Raw genomic sequence first — 23,593 nt, 5'->3', positions numbered from 1 at the left:
TGTTGATTCTGATTTTGTACTTAGACAATCACATCATTTGTGAACAAAGATAGTTTTATTTCTTCCTTCCCAGTCAGAATACCTTTTATTTCATTTTCTTGTCCTATTGCATTAGCTGGGACTTCCAGTCTGATGCTGGAAAGTTGTGGTGAGAGGGGACAGCCTTACCTTGATCGTGATCTAAGTGGGAAAGCTGTGAGTTTCTCACCATTGACAGCAATGTTAGGCCAGGCACGGTGGCTCATGCCTGTAATCCCAGCACTTTGGGAGGCCAAGGTGGGTGGATCACCTGAGGTCAGGAGGTCGAGACTAGCCTGACCAACATGGTGAAACCCAGTCTCTACTAAAAAAAATACAAAATTACCCAGGCATGGTGGTGCACACCTGTAATCCCAGATACTTAAGAGGCTGAGGCAGAAGAATTGCTTGAACCCAGGAGGCGGAGGTTGCAGCCGAGATTGCTCCATTGCACTCCACCCTGGGCAACAAGAATGAAGCTCTGTCAAAAAACAAACAAACAAACAAAAAACAAAGCAATTTTAGTTGTAGGTTTCCTGGTAAACACTCTGTTAACTTCAGGAAGTTTCCCTCTACTTCTAGTTTGCTGAGACTTCATCATGAATGGGAGCTGCATTTTGTCAAATGCTTTTGCTGCATCTATTGATATGATTATGTGATCTTTCTTCTTTAGCCTGTTGATGTGATGGATTATGTTAATTGATTTTTTTTTTTTTTTTTTTTGCAACAAGGTCTCACTCTGTCACTCAGGCTGGAGTGCAGTGGTGTGATCATGGCTCACTGCAGCCTTGACCTCCAGAGCTCAGGTGATCCTCCCACCTCAGCTTCCTGGTTAGCTGCAACTGTAGGTGGCCACCACCACACACACCCAGCTAACTTTTTGTACTTTTTGTAGAGATGAGGTTTCACCATGTTGTCCAGGTTGTTCTCGAACTATGCTCAAGCAATCTGCCCACCTTGGTCTCCCAAAGTGCTGGATTACAGGCATAAACCACCGCGTCCCGTCTGATTTTCAAATGTTGAACCTGCCTCGCATACCTGAGACAAATTCCACTTGATCGTGGTGTATAATTCTTTTCATACATTGTTGGATTCAAGATACTACTATTTTGTGAGGTGCACATGGGTTTAAAAGAGAAAAATCCGTTGCACAGTGCATAAGAAGGGGAAGACCTAATTAGACCCCAGCTCATGAGGAAAAGACCTAGGAGTGACTGCAAACCCCAGCTTTGGGCTGTGGAAGAAGTGATGCCATCGCAGAATGAATAAAGGGTCTCCAGGCCAGGGAGAAAAGGCCTCTGTGATCAGACTATATCTGGAATTGGGTGTTCCGATCTGGCCGCACCACAGAGAGACAATGCAGGGCTGGACCCACTCCAGAGAAGAGCTGCCTCGCCCTCCAGCGTCCTCAGCCTCGGCTCCCTGCCCGAAGACAGCTGGCCCCAGCCTGGCTCTCAGACTCCCAACCCCTCCCCCCGCATCCCTGTCAGCTCACCACTTCCAGGCCCCCAGGATGGCCTGAATTTGCCCACCACTTCCGCCCAAACTTCCATTTCAACGGAGGTTCCATGGGACTTTTCGCTTGTGAAACAGACTCCAGCCCTGGCTCCTGAGGAGCTGGGTTTGAGTCTTGGCTCAGCTTCTCATTTATCACTCGCTAAAATTATCTTATTTGCTTCCCTATTTACCGCCTGCCCCCTCCCTCTGGAATGCAAGCTCAGTGAGGACAGGGACTTTGCCACTGCCGCAGTCTGCCCTGGCACCCAGACCACAGCCCAGCACGCTGTAGCAGGTGTTCAGAAAATGTTTGTTGAATGAATAAATATGTGAGCTCTGGGTGGGTTCTGGTCCTCTCTGGGCCTTAGTTTCTCCATCTGCAAAATGAGGGAGTCGGACTTGTTGCTCTCAAGTCCTTGTGACTCCAACATTCTTTTTTTTCTTTTTTTGAAACAGGGTCTCACTCTGTCATCCAGGCTGGCATGCAGTGACACAGTCATAGCTCACTGCAGCTCAAGTGATCCTCCCGCTCCATCTCCCAAGTAGCTGAGACCACAGGCACACACTACCAACCCCGGCTGATTTGTTTCATTTTTTAGTAGAGACAGGGTCTCGCTATGTTGCCGAGGCTGGTCTTGAACTCCTGAACTCAAGCAGTCCTCCTCCCTCGCCTTCCCAAAAAGGTGGGATTACAGACGTGAGCCACCATGGCCCACAGACTCCAACATTCTTAAATTCACTGGGAGGAGGTTGCTTGGAGCTCCCCCAGACCCTCAGCTGCCACATCTCAGGGGATAACTCGGGGGTGGAGGCGAGTGGAAGGACAGCAGGAGCTGTCATCTTGGCCCCATTACTTCTGCCTGTGGCCTAGGGAGACACATGGAGATGGCCAGCCCATCGCCTGACTTATCTCCTGGGGCTTTGTTGGTGCTTTGTCCCTACTAGGAAGTCACCGTTCGTACATCCCAGACATCCTTCCATTCCTCCACTGCTGTCCGTTGAAACAACACAACTCATGCTCTCTGTTCTAGACACACGGAAAGTGTGGACCAGAGGACCACACATGCTGCCAATGATGGCGCCACCCCAGCCCGCCTGCCCTGTGAGGGGCTCCCTGAGGCTGCAGGTTGAAGTCCAGACCCTCAGGCCTGCAGCAAGCCCTGGCCCAGCTGCCATCTTCCCTGCCCCCAAGCCCCTTAACAGCTTCTGTGCTACACATGAGGGAGTTCCCTGCGTCCTGCCTGTCTTTGCTCTGGTTATTCTCGCCCCTTGGGATGTCCTTCCCCTCCACTTCCCTGTGTTCCTGACTCACTCATCCTTCGAGGCCCAACCGAAAAGCCATATCTTTCCTCCCCCTACTTGGAAGTAATCCACTCAAACTCACAAAACACAGTCAACTCCCCTCTTGAGGGCAGGCCTCGCCATCTCCTTGTGTCTCAGCCGCCATGTGCCACGTCTACCTCCCCCAGGACTGTCAGCTGTGGCAGCTTTCTGTCCTACTCATGCCCAGCTCAGCTTCCAGCCCACAAACAGAATGAATAAATGGGTAGATGAATGACTGAATCAATGAAACATATCAGAATCTATTGTGTCCTTGGAAAGGTCTGTATCCAAGGCCCCATTCGCTCATTCATTCAACAGACACTTATTAAGTGCCTACTGTGTGCACAGTGTTGGGACTGGGCAGACACAGTCGCTGTTCTCTTGGCGTTTCAGCCTAGTGAGGGTGACAGACAAATACATAAGGCAAATAAGCAAGTGATTACAAATTATGATATATGATGTCAAGAAAAATACAGGGGTCTGTCACGGGGAGTGAAGGAGAAGGAAGGCCCCTTGGAAGAGGGGACGTTTGAGCTTAGCACAGAGGGATGAGAAGGAAAATCCACGTGAAAGGGGAGAGGGAAGAGGGACCTAGGGGGAGCAGGAGCTGGATGGAGGCCAAGAGCAGGAGCCAGCGCAGTGGTCAAGGAGCTGGAAGGAGGCCAGTGAGACTGGAGGGGCAGATCAGGAGACAAAGGTGAGAGGTTCGATCACCAGGCCAAGGAGGCCACTATGGTAAGGTTAGGTTTACTCTAAGTGTAACAAGAAATTACTGGAGAATTTTATTTTATTATGTATATTTTATTTTATTTTATTTTTTTGAGACAGAGTCTCACTCTGTCGCCCAGGCTGGAATACAGTGGCATGATCTCAGCTCATTGCAACCTCCCTCTCCCAGGCTCAAACGATTCTCCTGCCTTAGCCTCCTGAGTACCTGGGATTACAGTTGCCCACCACCACGTCTGGCTAATTTCTGCATTTTAAGTAGACATGCGGTTTCACCATGTTGGTCAGGCTCGTCTTGAACTCCTGACCTCAGGTGATCCACCTGCCTCGGCCTCCCAAAGTGCTGGGATTACAGGCGTGAACCACTGCGCCCAGCCTGGAGAATTTTAAAAGGAGAAACAGCATGACTAGTTTTTGTTTTTAAAAGATTCATGGCTATTTTAGGGGCCTGATTCGGAGGGCGTGTGTGCAAAAGCAGATAGCAGGAAACAGGCTATTGTAAGAGACTATTGTGGTATGGACCCAGGGAGATGGAAAAATGTCAAGTATAGGTGTATGTTGGAGATGATATTAATAGAACTTTGGACAGGCTGGGTGTGGAAGGTGAAGGAAAAGGAGAATTCAGGGAGACACCCTAATTTTTGATTTGAGCAGCCAATAGCAGTGATGCCATTTCCTGGGTGGAACAGTGGAAAATGCAAACGTCTGATTGCAGTTGGGAGGGTGTGAGCCATCCCAGTGGAGCCGTCCAGGGGCAGTTGAATATACCAGCCTGGACTTCAAGAGAGACGTCTATCACATTCCCATGACATGACTATTATCTTATTCTTGAACTTATTATTTTATAACTGATTTATTATTTTATTGTATTTATTGATTTTTAGAGACAGGGTCTTGCTCTGTCGCCCAGGCTGGAGTGCAGTAGCACAATCACAGCTCACTTCAGACTCCACTTCCTTGGGTTCAAGTGATCCTCCTGCCTCAGCCTCCTGAATAGCTGGGACTATAGGCACACACCATCACACCCAGTTAATTATTTTATTTTTCGTGGAGACAGGGTCTCACTTTGTGGCCCAGACTGGTCTCCAATTTCTAGGCTCAAACGATCCTCCCACCTTGGCCTCCCAAAGCACTGGGATTATAGGCGTGAGACACTGTGCCTGGCCCCACGACATTATTTATAGTCATAGGAATGATGCCACCCCGAACCAGCTTGAACCCTGAAAAACCTTAGAGACTGGGGAGAGAAATCAGGACAAGCAGAGGAAAGTGATACAGAGCAGCCAGGGATGTGGAAGGTAAACAGTGAGCAGCTTCCATGGAGGCTGCGAGAATCAAGTGCTTCCAGAAAGGGGCTGTGGCCAACTGGGCTGTATGGAGCTGAGGACAGAAGCGTGTTCACTGGACTTGGCAGCAGGGAGGGTGTTAGTGACTTGACAAAAGTAGTTTCAGTTGAGGGAAAGGGAAGCCAGGTTGGAATGGATTGGAGAGAGAATGAAAGGTAAGGAAGTCAAGACAGCTGGTGTAGACACTTTCTAAGAAGTTTTACTCTGAAGAGGAACAGGAAAATAGGGCAATAGATGCAGGGAGGTGTGGGGCCAGAAGGGGAGTTTTGTCACTACTGCCATTGTTTTTAAAGTGGGGAAACTAGAGTCTGTTCACAGATGGGGAGTAGTGGATGGGCCGTAGAGAGAGGACACCTGGAAAGATCTCTGAGAAGCAAGAGGGGCTGGGGTCCTGAGCCCCAGGAAAGCCTGATTCTTGCTTATTATTATTATTCTAACAAGATGGAGGAAGACGGGGTGGGATGGGGAGACGGTTCTGTGGATTTGACAGTGTGTGGTGGTTCTTCCTTCCCCAGGGAAGACTATCAGCTGGGAGGCACATGGGGAGGAATGTGGAGGTCTGAGGAAAGAGGAGAAGGCATGAAATAGTTCTTTTCAAAAAGTGGAAAAGTGAGCCTACCAGAAAATCCACACTACAGGGCTGGCAGGATTGAGGACAAACCCAGAGTATGTGACCATGAATTTAAGATGAGCTCAACCTGGTCATACCATTTCCCCAGCCACATTTCTCCAGCTCAGGACTGACTTTGGAAAAACAGAGCTGGGGACATGCAGTTTAGGGGTTCCCCAGGACAGTGTGATAGAAGGAGAGAGATCACACCCTGGGAGTTGTGGAGGAGGGACCAGAATGGTGATCTTCTAAGTGAGGCTACATGAAGAGGGACGTGAAGTCAGAAGCAGTCTGATGGAGAGGGAGAAAGTGCAGGGTCAAAGAATTGAAGATGCCCAAAGATTATAGCAACTGGGCCCCTGAGCCAGGAGCTGAGGTGGCAGGGACAAGGGGAGAGCTTGAAGTGGTGATTTCAGAGGAGATATGGTTTCTGGTTATGATTTAGGTTCAGGGTATGTTTAAAGGAGAAAAGAGCTAAGGTGGAGTGCCTCTGTAATTCACTCACTTATTCATTTGATAAACTTTTATTGAGCTGGTGACACAAACAAGGGGAGAGTTCCACCCGGCCAGGGTACCCAGGGAGGCCTTCCTGGAGGAGATGGTTTTTGTGTGGGTTGAGTCTAGAAAGATGAATGGAAGCTCTCCAGGGAGACAAAGAAGATGGGTGCTCTGGGAGGAGAGCAAACCACAAGCAAAGGCATGGGGGTTAGGGCAGGAGGGTGGGAAATAGCTTGGCCCATTTGTGAAAATGGAGGTAGTACGGCCAGAGGATGGGGGAAGGGTAGGCGATGAGGTAGGGATCTGATCATGGAGGGCCTTGGGAGCCCTAGGTAGGGCTTAGGACTTACTCTTAAGCAGTGGAAAGCCATTAAATATTTAAGCAGGGGTGAAATTTGTGATTTTACAAATATTTATGGTAGTCTAGGGGAGAACCCAGTGGGAGGGGTTTTTTCAGTTGGTTTTTGAGACAGGGTCTCACTCTGTCACCCAGGCTAGAGGACCAGTGGCGCCATCGTGGCTCACTGCAGCCTTGAACTCCTGAGCTTAAGGAATCCTCCTGCCTCTATAGCTGGGACTACAGGAGCATGTCACTACTTAGGGAGGTTATTTGAACAGAGCAGGTGAGGGGTGGAGGGTGGAAAGGGCAGTGACACTGGAGAGGGAGCCTCAGTAGGGTGTGAAACTGGCCAGATCTACCACCAAGATGCTTCGGGCAACCACCAACCAAAGCCAGCTTTAAAAAGTGGAACCAGTGAGGACATTCTTTCCCTCACATTACAAAACAGCCAGACCTCAGGGGTAATGGAGGCATAGGAGAAGAGGAAATTAGGAAGAAGTGAACATTTTGAAGGGCGCTGTGCAAAAAAAAAAAAAAAAAAAAAAGAAAAGGCTGCAGAACAGGCCTCAGATAAGAAGCATCTTCCAGGGGCAGGGAAGGGGCAGGTCCCACAGCAGAGCTGGGGAGAGTGGCCAGATGCACAGGTGATGTCCTGCTCCCAAGAAGAAAGGTGGTGAGCAGTGTGAGAAGCTCAGGAGGGCCGGTGGGGAAGAAAACACTGGATCTGTCCCCTGGGGAGCTCTGGTGACTCAGGTGAGAGTCATTTTCTCGAGTGCTGGGGTTGGGAGCCAGACTATGTGTCTGTGGGCTTTTGTGGCCCTACTTGGGCTCCTGTAATGAAGAGAGTGAGCAGTATCAGGACAGGAGGATCGTCGCAGCAGGGACTGTGGACTGGGTGGGTGCACAGCAGCCCAGGGGTCTCTTCAAAGCCATCTGGCTGGCTGGCACCTTCTGCGTAGTGACAAGCAGCATGTAGGGGTGTATGTGGGGTGGGTGATGGGGAGGAAGGTGGCAAGGTATACGACAGAGCTGTGAGATGCAACTGGGAAGGTCTGCATAAGGGGTGGCTCCAGGCCGGGTGTGCGTGCGTGTGCCTGTGTGTGCAAGTGTGTGTGCACGTACACGCCCATGCTCACGATGGGGGCCAATGAGCAGCTGAGGGCAGGGTTGGCAGGAATAAGCAGAGTCATCCCCGTGGAAACACGACTCCCTGGGTGCTGTAGGGAGCAGCTGGGAAGCCAGGCATGGGGGCGTGGCCAGCTCTGCCCAATGACTCTGGCCTCTCCCTGGCCGCCCTCCCCACCTGTTGATCAAGCCTGAGAAGTGCCTGTGCTGACCAGGACGGGGGCGCTGCTGCAGGGGTCAAGGTCCACTGGGAGAGGGCCACCCTCAGGTGCGGCTTTGGGAGTCTCTAGGGGTCTGTCCAGGTCTCTGTGGTGCAGGGGTGGCTCCAGGTCTGTCCATGTGGGTCTCGCAGTGGCTGTGTGCGGCTGGGCTGCAGGGGTCTCTCTGCAACTGCCTGCTGATGTGATCATTCCCCCAGGGCCATTTGCAATAAGTGATCCTCCTTCCCTTCTACAGGGAACAGGCTCTGGAGGGCTGGGCAGAAGGGGAGAGGGGCCAGGTGGGGCCCAGTCCACACAATGCTCACAGGCATCAAAGGCTCCTGGTGGGTGCCCCTTCCCCCCATCCAGTATGTGCATCCACCAGCCAAAAGCAGTCCCCAGGAGCTCTAGCCCTGCCCCCACCATTGGAGTTGTCTATCTCCTTGTCCCTGTGACCTTCCCTGTATGTCCTTCTCTTCCATGTTAGCATCCGCAGCTCTCCAGACTCAATGTTCCTCTCCCAGTTCCCCCTGCCTGCCCAGTAGGCTAGGTCCCCCAGGGTGGTGGGAGGGAACTGCTGGGAGACCTCTACCGGGCCCAAGGCCCTTCCTTCTTCCCTCTCCCAGCCCAACACCAAGTACTCCAAAGGTCAGGAAAGAGGAATCCACACCCACCCCCATCTTCCTTTACCCTTCCCTCCAGGCCAGGGATGGCAAATACAGGCAGAGGCACCACATTCTTCCTCCTTGCGCCCCTGGCAGACATCACTAATCAATCACAGCAACCTTTTTGCACAGAGCCTGGCTGCCACCTTCATGGTCTCCACCTGCATCTCCAGGTGGCCAATATCAGGATCCACATTGGCCCTCAGGATGAAGTTCCTGTGCCAGTCCCACTCTGGGCTAATCCCCCAACCAGGCCCCTCATCTTGGCCCATCCAGAGGTCAACTGAGCATAGTCAGCTGTGATTCTCTCTCTGTCCCATTAGGCTGAAGCCACACAGTTCCTGGAGCTTGAGCCCAGGAGGCAGTCGAAGGCACGAGGGTGTTGGTCCCAAGTCCCAAGGCCACAAAGAATCTGGTTGGTTTGCCGTCGGTCCTGGGGGCGGCCCCTGCCACTGCTGGGGAAAGCGTGGTGTGGGGCCAGGGGTGATGCTCTGTGCCCAGCACCCGTGCAGCAGCAGCACCTGGGCCTTGCAGGTACATCTCCCAGTCCCGACAGAGCCTGCACGCCCACCTCCCCGGCTCAGCCACTGGGCAAGCAGGAGGTGAGGAGTGGACGGCCGGCCCAGGGAGGGGCGGCCGCCCAGCACTCCGGGGCTGCGCACTGTAGCTCCCCTGGCCACCCACCACCCTCCTGGTCTCTGAGCCCAGGATGCGAGGATGGCCAGACCATCTCTGTGCACCCTGGTGCCTCTGGGCCCTGATTGCTTGCGCCCCTTCACCCGGGAGTCCCTGGCAGCCATAGAACAGCGGGCGGTGGAGGAGGAAGCCCGGCTGCAGCGGAACAAGCAGATGGAGATCGAGGAGCCCGAACGGAAGCCACGAAGTGACTTGGAGGCTGGCAAGAACCTACCTATGATCTATGGGGACCCCCCGCCGGAGGTCATCGGCATCCCCCTGGAGGACCTGGATCCCTACTACAGTGACAAGAAGGTCTGGGCTGGGAGGGCCCCCTCTCTGTCTGTCTGCTGTCCATCTGTCTGTCCCCAGGCCTCACAGCCTCTCTCCCCACCTTAGACCTTCATCGTACTCAACAAGGGCAAGGCCATCTTCCGCTTCTCCGCCACACCTGCTCTCTACCTGCTGAGCCCCTTCAGCCTGGTCAGGCGCGGGGCCATCAAGGTGCTCATCCACGCATATCCTGCCTGAGATGGGAGAGGCGGAAGGGGTTTGGGATGGGCAAGATGGGGTGCTCTGGCCCAGGAGACCCTCTGTCACCTCCCATCCTAGCTGCTTCCTCACTTTCCTTGACCCTGCTCCACGCTGTTCAGCATGTTCATCATGATCACCATCTTGACCAACTGCGTCTTCATGACCATGAGTGACCCGCCTCCCTGGTCCAAGAATGTGGAGTAAGTCTCCCTGCTCCCTGAGCTCCCCAGCCCTGGGACACAGCCCGTTTCAGGTGTCTACACCTCTGTGTGACGCTGCTCTTGTCTTTCAGGGAGACACACTGTCACTGTGACCCTCATCCACACCTGGAGCCCCCGGGGTGGCCACACTATCACTCGCTAGTGTCCTTAGCCACCTGAGTGGCATATTTTATTTCTGTGTCCCTCCCTTCTAGGGGTCTGTCGTTGCCACACTCACCCCTGCCCGGGTGACGTCTGCCCTGGCCGGCCCTCTCCCCCGCAGGTACACCTTCACGGGGATCTACACCTTTGAGTCTCTCATCAAGATACTGGCCCGAGGCTTCTGTGTCGACGACTTCACATTCCTCCGGGACCCCTGGAACTGGCTGGACTTCAGCGTCATCATGATGGCGTGAGCAGGGGCCCCAGGACATCCTGAGGCTGGAGTGGGTGAGGGGACGGGGCCAGGCCTCAAAGAGGGCAGCTGCCTTGGGCTGAGGGCTGCAGGGGACATTGGTCAGTTGTGCAGATAGGGAGCTGCACAATTCTAGAAACTGCCATTCTCAGGGTCTGGCTCAGAGCTTTCCTGATGGATTCCTGATAATCACATGAGGCAGCCCTGACCCACAGGCCCATGGGCCCTCACCCGCTGGGCGAGCCAGGCTGTCTTTGCCATCCCCACTCCCCCAGAGCTCCTGCACTGTCCTTCCCAACTCTTGGGCTCCCAGAGGAGATTTGGGGTATCTTCCCTGCCCCCCAGACCCTGTGGTACACCCAATTTCTTGGGAATCCTCATTCCAGGCCTGGAGAAGCCCTGATTTTTGTCCTACCACCCACCCCAGCCTCTGACAGTCCCCACACCCTTCCACCCCCTACCCAGGTACCTGACAGAGTTTGTGGACTTGGGCAACATCTCAGCCTTGAGGACCTTCCGGGTGCTGCGGGCCCTCAAAACCATCACGGTCATCCCAGGTACTGGGGAGGTGCAGGGACCCTCTGCCTGAGCCGAGAGACCCCCGTACCATGCGCAGGCCTGGAACCTGACTTAGTGTCACAACACTCCCAGGCTGGTGTTTTTGTAGAACTCACAGCAAAGCCAGGATACAGAGGGGCCCATGTGACCAGAGGGCAGAAGGAGTTCTACTTGGAAGGATAGGCATTTGAGAGGCAGCATGGCAAGGTTGTTAAGAGCACAGACTCAGCTGGGTACGGTGGCTCATGCCTGTAATCCCAGCACTTTGGGAGGCTGAGGCGGGTGGATCAACTAAGGTCAGGAGTTTGAGACCAGCCTGGCCAACAAAGCAAAACCCTGTCTCTACTAAAAATACAAAAATTAGCCTGGCATGGTGGTGTGCACCTGTAGTCCCATCTACTCAGGAGGCTGAGGCAGGAGGATCACTTGAACCTAGGGGACAGAGGTGGCAGTGAGCCAAAGTCATGCCACTGCACTACAGCCTGGGCAACAGAGTGAGATTCCATCTCAAAAAAGAAAAAAAGAAAGAAATTAGCTGGGCCTGGTTATGCTCTCCTATAGTCCCAGCTACTTGGGAGGCTGAGGCGGGAGGATAGTTTGAGCCCAGGAGATTGAGGCTGCCATGAGCTGTAGTCTTGCCACTGCACTCCAGCCTGGGAAAAAGAACAAGACTCTGTCTCAAAAAAAAAAAAAAGCACAGATTCTGGAGCCTGACAGCCTGGTTTCAATTCTCACCTCTACTACTTCCTAACTTTAACTTTGGGCAAGTGCCTCACCCTGTCCATATCTCAGTTTCCTTATCTGTAGAATGTGGAGACTAATAGTACCACTCTTTAGATTGTTGTAAGGATTAAATGCCTTAATATCCGTAAGGCCCTCACAGCCCCTGACCCGTGGTTTGTGATATATATGCGTGTGCTCAATAAAATAAGCAGACCAAGCAGAGCAGAGAGAGACACAAAAGGACTCCATGAGGAAAAGTCAGAGCCCTGAGGGCTCAATTAGGAACACAGCAGGCACCTGCTGAGCAATAAGGCCAGGGCAATTCCAAAGTAATGCATCAAGAAGCATGTAATCAATAGAATCCGATCATTCAGACCCGCACAAGAGCATGTGGAGAAACTGGAGATTCTCTCCCAGTAAAGGAGAAAAAGAAAAAGGATAGAGATCAGGCTCTCAGAAGAGGGGAAACTGTTAAATCCTAATGTGAGAAAGTACCTGAGGCCAGGTGTGGTGGCCCACGCCTGTAATCCCAGCACTTTGGGAGGCCGAGACGGGTGAATCACTTGAGGTCAGGACTTCGAGACCAGCCTGGCCAACATGGTGAAACCCCGTCTCTACTAAAAATACAAAAATAAGCTGGGCATCGTGGCACGTGCCTGTAATCCCAGTTACCTGGGAGGTTGAGGCAGGAGAATTGCTTGAACCAAAGAGGCGGAGGTTGCAGTGACCCGAGATCACACCACTGCACTCCAGCCTGGGCAATAGAGCAAGACTCTATATCAAAAAAAGGAAGGAAGGAAGGAAGGAAGGAAGGAAGGAAGGAAGGAAGGGAAGGAAGGGAAGGAAGGAAAAAAGAAAAAGAAAAGAAAGAAAGCACCTGAGCTCTCTTCTAGTCTAAGGCCCTCTGACTGCAGCCGAGGAAGGTGTCAGACCCAGGAGAGGAAGCATTTCCAAAATTCCACACTGTACATTGGCCACTGAGCAAGACGGCGTTGCCTTTCCTCTGTGCCAGCTGCCGGCATCCTCGGGGCGCAGGAGAGCTTTTATAAGGAGGCTGCCAAGCATTTGTTTTCCATATCAGGATAAAAAAAGGAAATGAAGTCATATTAACGCAAGAGGCACTATGATTAGGCCCAAGGAAGAAGTTATGGCTCTTCCATAGGTGATGGGAATCTGCGCTGGGATTCTTTCAGCATCGTTTATGCCTTTGTCTGTCTAAAGAATATAATGATGTTTCAAGGTCAGTCTAGAGGTTCTGCTGTTCCTCGGATATTACTAGGCATTTTAAGGAAAAGGGTTCTATGGTCAAATATGTTAAGGATACGTGAGATTAAAGTTTTTGTTTAATAGGCCGGGCGAGGTGGCTCATGCCTGTAATCCCAGCACTTTGGGAGGCTGAGGCAGGCTGATTACTTGAGGCCAGGACTTCGAGACCAGCCTGTCCAACATAGTGAAACCTCATCCCTACTAAAAATACAAAAAATCCACAAAACGAACTGGGTGTGGTGGCACACACCTGTAATCCCAGCTACTTGGGAGGCTGAGGCAGGAGAATCACTTGAACCCAGGAGGCAGAGATTGCAGTGAGCCAAGATCGTGCCACTGCATTCCAGCCTGGGTAACAGAACGAGACTCTGTCTCTAAATAAATAAATAAACACAAATAAAGGTTTTGTTTATTTCTGCAGGACTTTTCAGAACCTTTGATAGGATCATCTACATAATGACTCTCCAAGAGCAGAATCTAGAGCGCAGCTTTTCCCAAACATTATCAACCCCCTGCTTTTTAAGGGCGCAGCATGGGAGATTAGTGTTCTGTTGAACACACTTTGAGAGCGTTAACCTAGTGACATGTATTAAGCTCCACTCTATGCCTTTGTTTGCTCTATAGGTCAGGCAACAGCCCATTAGGTCTTTATAGTTCCTTCTCCTAGTGGCTGAGCATCTGTGGCCATTTGAAGGCTCCAGATTGAGGATGTGATCAGAGAAGGGTGGGGTTAATTTCAGAAGGCTTCGGGGAAGTAGTGGTGCTCAGTAAGTCAAGCCTTGAAGATGGAGTAGGAAAAAGCTTGGTGGTGGAGGCTGGGGGGCTCTGTTATCACCCTGCACTGCCCCCTGCCATTATCCTTGCCCTCTCTGCGGTCAGGGCTAAAGACGATTGTGGGGGCCCTGATCCAGTCGGTGAAAAAGCTGTCAGATGTGATGATCCTCACTGTCTTCTGCCTGAGCGTCTTTGCGCTGGTGGGACTGCAGCTCTTCATGGGAAACCTGAGGCAGAAGTGTGTGCGCTGGCCCCCGCCGTTCAACGACACCAACACCACGTGGTACAGTAATGACACGTGGTACGGCAATGACACATGGTATGGCAATGAGATGTGGTATGGCAATGAGTCATGGTATGCCAACGACACGTGGAACAGCCATGCAAGCTGGGCCACCAACGATACCTTTGACTGGGACGCCTACATCAATGATGAAGGTAAGAATGGAAGGTGGACAGGCAAAGGGGATCCTGTCCCAGTCCCTAGGGTACCCTCTGTTCCCACATTTTCTTTTTTTTTTTTTTGAGATAGAGTCTCACTCCGTCACCCAGGCTGGAGTGCAATGGCACCATCTCAGCTCACTGCAACCTCCACCTCCTGGCTTCAAGCGATTCTCCTGCCTCGGCCTCCCAAGTAGCTAGGATTACAGGCATGTGCCACCAGGCCCTGCTAATTTTTTAATTTTTAGTAAAGATAGGGTTATATCATGTTGGCTAGGCTGGTCTCGAACTCCTGACCTCGTGTGATCCTCCCACCTCAGCCTCCCAAAGTGCTGGATTTACAGACGTGAGCCACCGCACCCCACCCTGCCTTCACTTCTTACGAGACAAATAGGCTGGCGAGGACCTGAGCTTAAATCCAGCACTTCGCAGCCTGTGTCACCTCTGACTAGTCACTTAATCTCCCTAGCCCTCTGAATCCTCACCTATAAAATCAAGATAACAATCCCTTCCTCAAAGGGTTAGTGCAACAACAAATGGCAAACTGTTTTAAAAACCCTAAAGTGCCAGGCATGGTGGCTCATGCCTGTAATCCCAGCACTTGGGGAGGGCGAGGCAGGCAGATTACCTGAGGTCAGGAGTTCCAGATCAGCCTGACCAACGTGGTGAAACTCCGTCTCTACCAAAAATACAAAAATTAGCTGGGCATAGTGCCTGTAATCCCAGCTACTCGGGAGGCTGAGGCAGGAGAATAGCTTGGAACCTGGCAGACGGAGGTTGCAGTGAACCGAGATCACGCCATTGCACTCCAGCCTGGGCAACAAGAGTGAAACTCGGTCTCAAAAAAAAAAAAAAAAAAAAAAGAAAGAAAAGAAAAAGAAAAATCCTGAAACTCTCACTATACAAAGCAAGTCTATAGTTCCTACTCCCTAACCTGTGCACCCCCTGTCCTCCTTCATAACACCACATGCTCACACCCTGGCAGGGTTACCGTCACCCACCCACACACCCACATCCTATTCACATATGCATCTTCACAGGCACACATGCCAGAAACACACACTTTCTCACACAGCCACTGTTAGTCTACATAGTGCCTTCTTGCAAATTAGGAAAAGATACCCCTTCTCACCCTGGCACCTGGATTCCAGCCCCCACACACCCTTCACTCAGGTGCCCTGCAAAGGTACACAGTAGCCCCATGCACACACGTACACATTCCCTGTCTGTGCTGCTGCTGCGTCCTGACTTTTCGTCCACACTGGGCACTGGGCTGACAGTGCTTGCAGCTGAGCTCCCTGCCAAGTCCCTACCCAGAGACCTTGGAACTTGGAGCTGTCCTTAAAGGATGGGGAAGAGGCAGCCAGGGAACATCCATTTGGTTTATGTGGTACACGCAGACCTGTCCACAGGTGTGCAATGGGCTCAGGTGCTCACACTGTGTCCATGTGGGTGACTTGCCTCCTCTGTGGCCTCTGACTCCCAAAGGGAACTTCTACTTCCTGGAGGGCTCCATCGATGCCCTACTCTGTGGGAACAGCAGTGATGCTGGGTGAGTGATGCTAAGGGATGCAGAAAATGCGCCCCAGGGGTCTTGGAAGGTGGGAGCTGATTGAGACAAGGACCTGGGGTGGATGGGAGTGCAGGGAAACCTATGGGTATGGATGGAATACTTTTCTGTTTGGGGGACACAGGCAGAACTGACAGATTTTCTTTCCCTTGGGGCCCCCATCTGTCCCCAGCTGGAGTGCTCCTCCCACCCTAAACCTAGCCCCCTGTCCTATCCCTAGGCACTGCCCCGAGGGTTATGAGTGCATCAAGACCGGGCGGAACCCCAACTATGGCTACACCAGCTACGACACCTTCAGCTGGGCCTTCCTGGCTCTCTTCCGCCTCATGACACAGGACTATTGGGAGAACCTCTTCCAGCTGGTACAACTGCCCCAACCCTGCCTCCCAACCCTACAGCCACTCCCCCCGCCCCATCCCTGCAGCCTCTTCAGGGCCTGATGGGGCCTACCGCAGGATGGCCAACCCCTCAACTGGGCCATCTCCTCATGGACTCCCACAGTGCCCTTATAGGAGCTTGCGCTCTCTGAAACTGGACACCTGCCCCGAGCCAAGCCATGGCTTTAATTCTTTCCACACCTTGGTTTTCAGAGACGAGGTCTGGGCCTAGCACAGGCACAAGCCCAGGAACCCTTAGGCCTCACAAGAATCAGTAGGGCAGCTTAGAAATTCAGTGCTGCCTGCCAGGCGCGGGGGCTCACGCCTGAATCCCAGCATTTGGGGAGGCGGAGGTGGATCACGAGGTCAGGAGTTCGAGACCAGCCTGGCCAACATAGTGAAACCCCCGTCTCTACTAAAAATACAAAAATGAGCTGAGTATGGTGGCACGCACCTATGGTCCCAGCTCCTCAGGAGGCTGAGCAGGGAGAATTGCTTGAACCCGGGAGGTGGAGGTGGCAGTGAGCTGAGACCATGCCACTGCACTCCAGCCTGGGTGACAGAGTGAGACTCCGTCTCAAAAAAAAGGAAGAGAGAAGTTCAGTGCTGCCCATATTTTATTTGGCTTCTGCTGTTTGCGGGGAAGGTAGGCTAAGTCTGGAAGGACAGTGCCTTCTGATGCCTGATAATGTTTCTAACATTGATGGTGTTGATAACAATAACAAAAATAATAACAGCTACTGGCCGGGTGCAGTGGCTCATGCCTGTAATCCTAGCACACTGGGAGGCTGAGGCAGGCAGATCACTTGAGGTCAGAAGTTTGAGACCAGCCTGGCCAACATGGCAAAACTCATCTCTACAAAAAATGCAAAATTAGCCGGGTTTGGTGGCAAACACTTGTAATTCCAGCTATGCAGGAGACTGAGGAAGGAGAATCACTTCAACCTGGGAGGTGGAGGTTGCAGTGAGCCGAGATCGCACCACTGCACTCCAGCCTGGGCAACAGAGCAAGACTATGTCTAAAAAAAAAAATTGATTAAATAATAATAATAATAATAGCTATTATTTGTTGAGTTCTTACTAGGTGCCAGGCACTGTGGCAAAGCTAGAATTTAAGCTGACCCCAAACCCATGTTCACCAATTTTCTGTCCTGGCTGTCTGATATCAGGATGCCTGGCTTTTGTCCTCCTCCAAGCCAGAAGACCAAAAACCCTTGAGTCCCAAGTAGATATTTCGAAGTTCCCCAGAACATGGCTCAGCATGCCAATGACAGCCATCAATTCCCCAGGCTCTGTGAGGGAGGGGCTCTGCTTACCCATCTGGGCAATGGATGTATGGAAAGGGGCAGTGGGTCAAAGGAGGTGGATGTCATAGGACCCCTCCACTCCCTCTCCCTCTGCTCCCAGACCCTTCGAGCAGCTGGCAAGACCTACATGATCTTCTTCGTGGTCATCATCTTCCTGGGCTCTTTCTACCTCATCAATCTGATCCTGGCCGTGGTAGCCATGGCGTATGCCGAGCAGAACGAGGCCACCCTGGCCGAGGATAAGGAGAAAGAGGAGGAGTTTCAGCAGATGCTCGAGAAGTTCAAAAAGCACCAGGAGGAGCTGGAGAAGGTCTGGACTCAGGGAAGGGAGATCGAGGACCCAGGGCTCTACCTTCCCTCAGCCGGGGCTGCCACTGGCTTCTCCCTGGGGGGCTGAGGGTGAGGGAGGGCACGGGAGTAGGGGTTTTGAGGCAGAAGAAGCAGAAGGCCCTGGGCTGGGAGTTTTGCTGGTGGCAGGGAGGTGGGGGGATCCAAGCAGTAGAAAAAGCATTTCTCTGCTCTGTGCCTCAGTTTCCCTGTCTATAACAAGGAATCTGGAGTAGCTAAACTTGAAATATTCTTCCAGCTCAAATATTTCTGGTTTTGTGTTGCTTTCTGGGTAGTGGAAGAGTCCATACTGAGGGAGGGGTAGGTCCCGAGGAAGCCCCAGGGAGTGGCTGACCATTTTCTCATTCTGTCAACAAGTGGAGGGTTAGTAGGAGCATCAGAGTCAAGGGTCTTCAGGGCAGACGGTCCTCAGTCACTTTGGTTCCTACCCTGTCACCCCCACCACCACGGAGGTTGGTCCCTCCCCCACCTGCACTAAGTTTGACATAGGCCAGGAAGAGGGGCTGCCACCCTGAAGGACTCTGGAAGAAGCTCTGAGGGTCAATTAGTCCATCCCTCTGGCTCAGAGCTGGACTTCCTGCCCGTCACTCTTGCTGGTCTACAGGCCAAGGCCGCCCAAGCTCTGGAAGGTAGGGAGGCAGATGGGGACCCAGCCCATGGCAAAGACTGCAATGGCAGCCTGGACGCATCGCCAGGGCAGAAGGGAGCCCCAAGGCAGAGCGGCAGCGGAGACAGCGGCATCTCTGATGCCATGGAAGGTGAGTGCCTTGTGCCCCCCTGCCCACTTAGGTAGGGTGGAGCCTGGCTGGACTGGATTCAGGAGGACAGGGATGCCATGGAAAGTGAGTGCCCTGTGCCCCCTCTACCCATTCAGGCCCCTGAGGTCAGGGTGGGGCCTGCCTGGACCAGCTTCAGGACAGTAACTTAATATTGGCGTAGAAGAAACGGCTGTGATAAATATAGTCCTGTCTTAACCTGGCCCAGTTCTAGCTGCAAGGCCAGGCTGCTGTGGGAACTGGGGACTTCCGGGAGGGCCTTGGGGGCTGCCCAATGGGAAGCACAGGCTAATAATACTAACCAGAAGGCCCAATGTTCCGGAAATTGGACATCCTGCTCCTCAAGTGTTCTCTGGGTAAAAGTTAAAGGCCGAAAGTCAAATTCTGCCCAAGAAGAGTGATAGACTCCCCAGTCCCTGTGTCACTTGCTGAATCTCGGAAGAATAAGGATGTTGTGATGAGAGAGGTGAATAGACACAACATAACAGATGGATGGATAGATGGACGGACAGACAGACGGATGGATGGATGGATGGATGGATGGATGGATGGATGGATGGATGGATGGATGGATGGATGGTTGGATGGATGGATGGATGGATGGATGGATGGTTGGATGGATGGATGGATGGATGGATGGATGGTTGGATGGATGGATGGATGGATGGATGGACGGATGGATGGATGGACGGATGGATGGGTGGGCAGATGGATGGATGGATGAGAGGGAGGGAAGTGAGGAGGCAGGAGGGAAGGAGGAAGCACAGGAAAGAGGGACAATAGAATAAAGGAATTCTGACGCAGAGAGATCTGGTTCCCTCCTCAGGTCAGCTTGCCTTGTGCCAGGGAGTTGGGGGCCTGCAAGATTTTGCAGATCTCTAGAGGTCACCATGTCACCTGACCTTGTATGACAGGTATCCAGGTGCCCATATGCCCTGCCAGAGGGTGCCCAGGGAATGCTGGGGGAGGAGGCCTCTCCACCCTGCCGTTCCCGGGACCACTGTGAGAAGTTTTGGGCCTTAGACACTGTTTGGGCACCTGCAGAAGCACAGGGTAGGGGTGGAGGTGCAGACTGGGGAGGCTTTGAGTGAGACTCAGTGTGCTAATTGCTGGGTGTGGGGAGGAGATTCAGCTACCCTCCCCGGTATGAATCCAGGGTCTCCATGGGGCTGCCACCCACTCCAGTCCCTTTTCTTCTGTCTTTGAAATGGGAGGCACTGATTATATTTACCTGGAGGCACTGATTATATTTACCTGCCATGATGAGTAAGTGAGATCATGCCTGGGCCAAGGACACTCCGCATGTGTCCCCACCGTGCCCCAGATTTCCACACAGCCAGACAGCCTGCCAACGCCAGGAGGAGGAGCAGCTTGGTCCCGCGGTCCTTACAAAGCACTCATGGCTTTGGGGTGGCAAGAACAGGGGATGTTTCTTGAAGGCCACTCTGGTGGGAAAGGATGGACCAGCTGGGGACACTTTGGAGGGGCCGGTATTACCGACAGTGCATCCCCAAGGGATCTGTCTGCACAGAGTGGCACAAGCCAGCAGCTCGTGGGGCTGGAACCCAAGCCCCTGCAGTGGCCTCCCACCTGCCCCTGGGAACTCAGATCCAGACAGATTAGGGCATCTCACAGGCCAGGCTCACAGCCCTGGGCCTCTGGCAGCGGGTGGGCGTCCTGTCCCCCTCTCTGAGGGGTGGGGCTTTGTGGGGTGAGCCAAGAGGGCGGGGCTTGAGGCAGGGCATTGAAAGGCGGGTCTTGGGGAAAGGTTTGCTGAGCAGGTGGGCTTGTGAGTTACTGCACTATGGGGCGGGGCTTCGGGAGGAGGTGGGGCTTCCTCAGGAGTGGCGAATGTGGGCGGAGTTTAGAGGGGCCAGACAAGAGGATGCGCTGTGTGAGGCGGAGGAACTTGGAGTCGGGGGTGGGGCTTTGAGGAGGCGGGGCTTTGGGGGCGGAGCCGTTGCGGAGTTTGGAGAGATGTGTCCTGAGAGTGATGCAGTGAGTGATGGTGGAGCTTGAAGTAGGGGGCTGGGCTCTGAGGACGCGGGGGTTCCAGGGGTGGGGCTGTAGGCGGGGGTTAGAGGGCGGGGTCTGGAGGGTGCTCACTGAGGAGCTTGGAGCTCAGAGGGCGGGGCTTTGGGGTGGAGCCATGTGGGGCGGAGGTTACAGGGAGGTGACAGTAGGGGTGACACAAGAGGCGGTGGAACTTGGAATAGGCCTTGCTAGAGGGTTGAGATGTGGAGCGCTAAGGGGCGGGGCTTGGTAGGTGGAACCGGGGCAGGCCAGGGGAGAATCCTCACTAGGTACCTGCTACCACCCCTCTCCCAGAACTGGAAGAGGCCCACCAGAAGTGCCCACCATGGTGGTACAAGTGCGCCCACAAAGTGCTCATATGGGACTGCTGCGCCCCGTGGATGAAGTTCAAGAACATCATCCACCTGATCGTCATGGACCCGTTCGTGGACCTGGGCATCACCATCTGCATCGTGCTCAACACCCTCTTCATGGCCATGGAACATTACCCCATGACGGAGCACTTTGACCACGTGCTCACTGTGGGCAACCTGGTAGGGAGGGGCGGGGGAGAGGAATCATTCATAGGCAGGATGGGAGGGGGTGGGGCCCAGTGGAGCTTTCTGGCTGTGTGGAAATATGGGGCATGGTGGAGGACACATACGAACAGCTGGGATGATTTTCCCGGCATATGGGGGGCATTAGTTGATGTGGGGGGGTACTTGGGGTGATCTGTGGCACACAGAACTGGGGTTTCAGGACATTTGAGGGCAGGGAGATGGGGGCGAGGCGCTGGGCTTCTTAAGGTTGGATTATTGGGGATCTGGGATCCAGACCATGCCCTGGAAGCAGGGGTAAGGAAATGGGAGTGTGGAGATAGGGTTGAAGGGGCTAGCTGACAAGTCTGTCCACTTCCAGAAGTTGTCAAGGGCCTGAAAGGAGGCAAGGGATCTGGCAATGGGACCAGTGGGCTCCAGGGCCTACTCCCCCAGCCCTCACCTATTTCTCCAGCGTGGGGCCAGGCTTCTCCTCTCTCCAGCCCTTTCCTGCTCCACTATTGTTGACACCGCTGATCCACCCGCTTATCCAGGCCCATTAGGAGCATTATCACCTCATTGCCAGCCCCAGAGGAGCCTGACAAAGGGAAAAGCCGCCTCCTCCTCTAGCCCTGCCCCACCCTTCCCAATTCTCTTTGCAATTTTTCCGGGACGGCAAATGGGCGAGATGCTCCCCAACCCTGAAGGTTAAGGGAAGCCAGGGAGAGTAAGATTTGGGGTCTGGGACAGAACCGGGGCTGGGTGGGTGGCACAAGCATCAAACCCTGGGCTCCCCAGCCTTCAAGGCAGACACCTCTGTCCCATAGAGGTGCCGAGGCAGCCGTGGCCAGGCCAGGCTGGAGGGGCAAGGGCATGCTCTGGACTCATGGCACAGCTGCTGGGATGTGCGTGATGGATCGGGTCGGCCTGCGTGCCCAGCCCCTGCCCACACTATGCTGCTGTCTTGGCACCTGCTGTGGCCAGGAACAGCCTCTGGGAGGGGCTCAGCATGTGCCTGGGCAGGCTGTGGACCCAGGGCAGCTGGTGCCCGGCAGGAGGGGAGCCGTGCCCAGGGAGCTTTCAGGGACTGTGCAATCCTCAGACCCCATGTCCAGGGTTAGCAGGGGCAGCTCTGGTCGTCTTCTCATTGATTTTGCTCCTTTTGGTCCCTGCCCTAGACCTTTGAGTCTGCCAAGATTTTCAGGATCCTGGGACTGGTCCCTGTGGACAGGCTGTAGGCATAGAGGCAGGATGCGGAACTGAGCACCTGAGGCTTGAGATGTGGCTCGTTCCCATGTGGGTGCTGTGATGCCAGCTAGCTGCCCAGCTAGCTGAGCCTCAACTGCTCATGCATGGAATGTGTGTGAGAGTCCCTCCCAATGTTGTAGAGATCAGGATGCCAATGAGGTCACAAAGTGAACCACAGAGCGCCCTGCAAATGTTGAATATTATGACAAGGTTGGGACTCCAAGTAGTGAATTGCCTTGCCCACTGTCACGAGGCCAGAAATGGATGGGAACGGGTTTCAGAGTTGTACCCACCTCAGCCCTATGGCTTGACCTTTGCCTCCATCACTCACTTATACACACATGGGCCATGCGTGCCACTCCTGCTCCTCTCAGGGCTCTGGACCTCTTCCCCTCAGCCCCCGCAGCCTCTGCCAGAAGGTGGGAGTTGGGTGGGAGACTCCCAGGGCCCTGGGCTCCCCGAGGCTCTGTGACAGGGCCTCATCCCACTCCCTAGGTCTTCACAGGCATCTTCACAGCAGAGATGGTTCTGAAGCTGATCGCAATGGACCCCTATGAGTATTTCCAGCAGGGCTGGAATATCTTCGACAGCATCATCGTCACCCTCAGCCTGGTAGAGCTAGGCCTGGCCAACGTACAGGGACTGTCTGTGCTCCGCTCCTTCCGTCTGGTACTCGAAAGCCCTGGGGCCAGGGGCTGGGATGGGGCTGGGCTGAGGAGACTAAGGAGGGTGGGCACAGGGATGGGAGGAGAAACCCCAGGAAGCCAGAGGGCTGAAAACGAGGTCCCCTCTGCCTTGTGCACACCTGTTACCTATCAGAAGCTTTCTTACCTGTAAAACAGGGAAAAGAAGAGCCCTGTCTTCTTTCGTAGGGCTGCTGGGGGGACCAAAGTGACCTCTGTCACATTGCCAGCCCCAGAGGAGCCTGACAAAGGGAAAAGCCACCTCCTCCTCCAGCCCTGCCCCACCCTTCCCAATTCCCTTTGCAATTTTTCCGGGACGACAAATGGGCAAGATGCTCCCCAACACTGTGTTTGATTCCTTAATGACCTTAAGCAGCAGTGGAGCAGAAACTCCAGCCCCATACTACAGACCTGAAAGCGGAGGTGTAGGATTGGAACCTCTGAATTTGTCTTTCCACCACCCCATAAGGAGCACTATTATTCTTTTTAAAACTGTATCGGTTGGACATGGTGGCTCACGCCTAATCCCAACACTTTGGGAAGCCAAGGCGGGTGGATCACCTGAGGTCAGGAGTTCAAGACCAGCCTGGCCAACATGGTGAAACTCCATCTCTACTAAAAACACAAAAATTAGCTGGGCATGGTGGCGAGTGCCTGTAATTCCAGCCACTTAGGAGGCTGAGGCAGGAGAATAGCTTGGAACCTGGCAGACGGAGGTTGCAGTGAACCGAGATCACGCCATTGCACTCCAGCCTGGGCAACAAGAGTGAAACTCGGTCTCAAAAAAAAAAAAAAAAAAAA

General features: G+C 53.4%; 1 protein-coding gene across 1 annotated transcript in view; it reads left to right on the top strand.

Moving 5' to 3' along the window:
• Positions 1-8,988: 8,988 nt before the first annotated feature.
• SCN4A (sodium channel, voltage gated, type IV alpha subunit) overlaps positions 8,989-23,593 on the top strand; it is a 34,785-nt gene continuing 20,180 nt past the window's right edge. Inside the window, exons 1-12 of the mRNA XM_011997101.1 lie at positions 8,989-9,338; positions 9,423-9,541; positions 9,668-9,757; positions 10,041-10,169; positions 10,638-10,729; positions 13,599-13,931; positions 15,423-15,486; positions 15,725-15,866; positions 17,289-17,498; positions 18,141-18,294; positions 20,641-20,879; positions 22,605-22,778. Of these exons, the coding sequence (XP_011852491.1) occupies positions 9,066-9,338; positions 9,423-9,541; positions 9,668-9,757; positions 10,041-10,169; positions 10,638-10,729; positions 13,599-13,931; positions 15,423-15,486; positions 15,725-15,866; positions 17,289-17,498; positions 18,141-18,294; positions 20,641-20,879; positions 22,605-22,778 (2,019 nt within the window). The 5' untranslated portion in view covers positions 8,989-9,065. The remainder of the gene's footprint in view (positions 9,339-9,422; positions 9,542-9,667; positions 9,758-10,040; positions 10,170-10,637; positions 10,730-13,598; positions 13,932-15,422; positions 15,487-15,724; positions 15,867-17,288; positions 17,499-18,140; positions 18,295-20,640; positions 20,880-22,604; positions 22,779-23,593) is intronic.

This window comes from Mandrillus leucophaeus, unplaced genomic scaffold, assembly GCF_000951045.1.
Source record: "Mandrillus leucophaeus isolate KB7577 unplaced genomic scaffold, Mleu.le_1.0 Scaffold530, whole genome shotgun sequence".
Taxonomy (NCBI): Eukaryota; Metazoa; Chordata; class Mammalia; order Primates; family Cercopithecidae; genus Mandrillus; species Mandrillus leucophaeus.
This window is presented reverse-complemented; position numbering and strand designations above follow the sequence as displayed.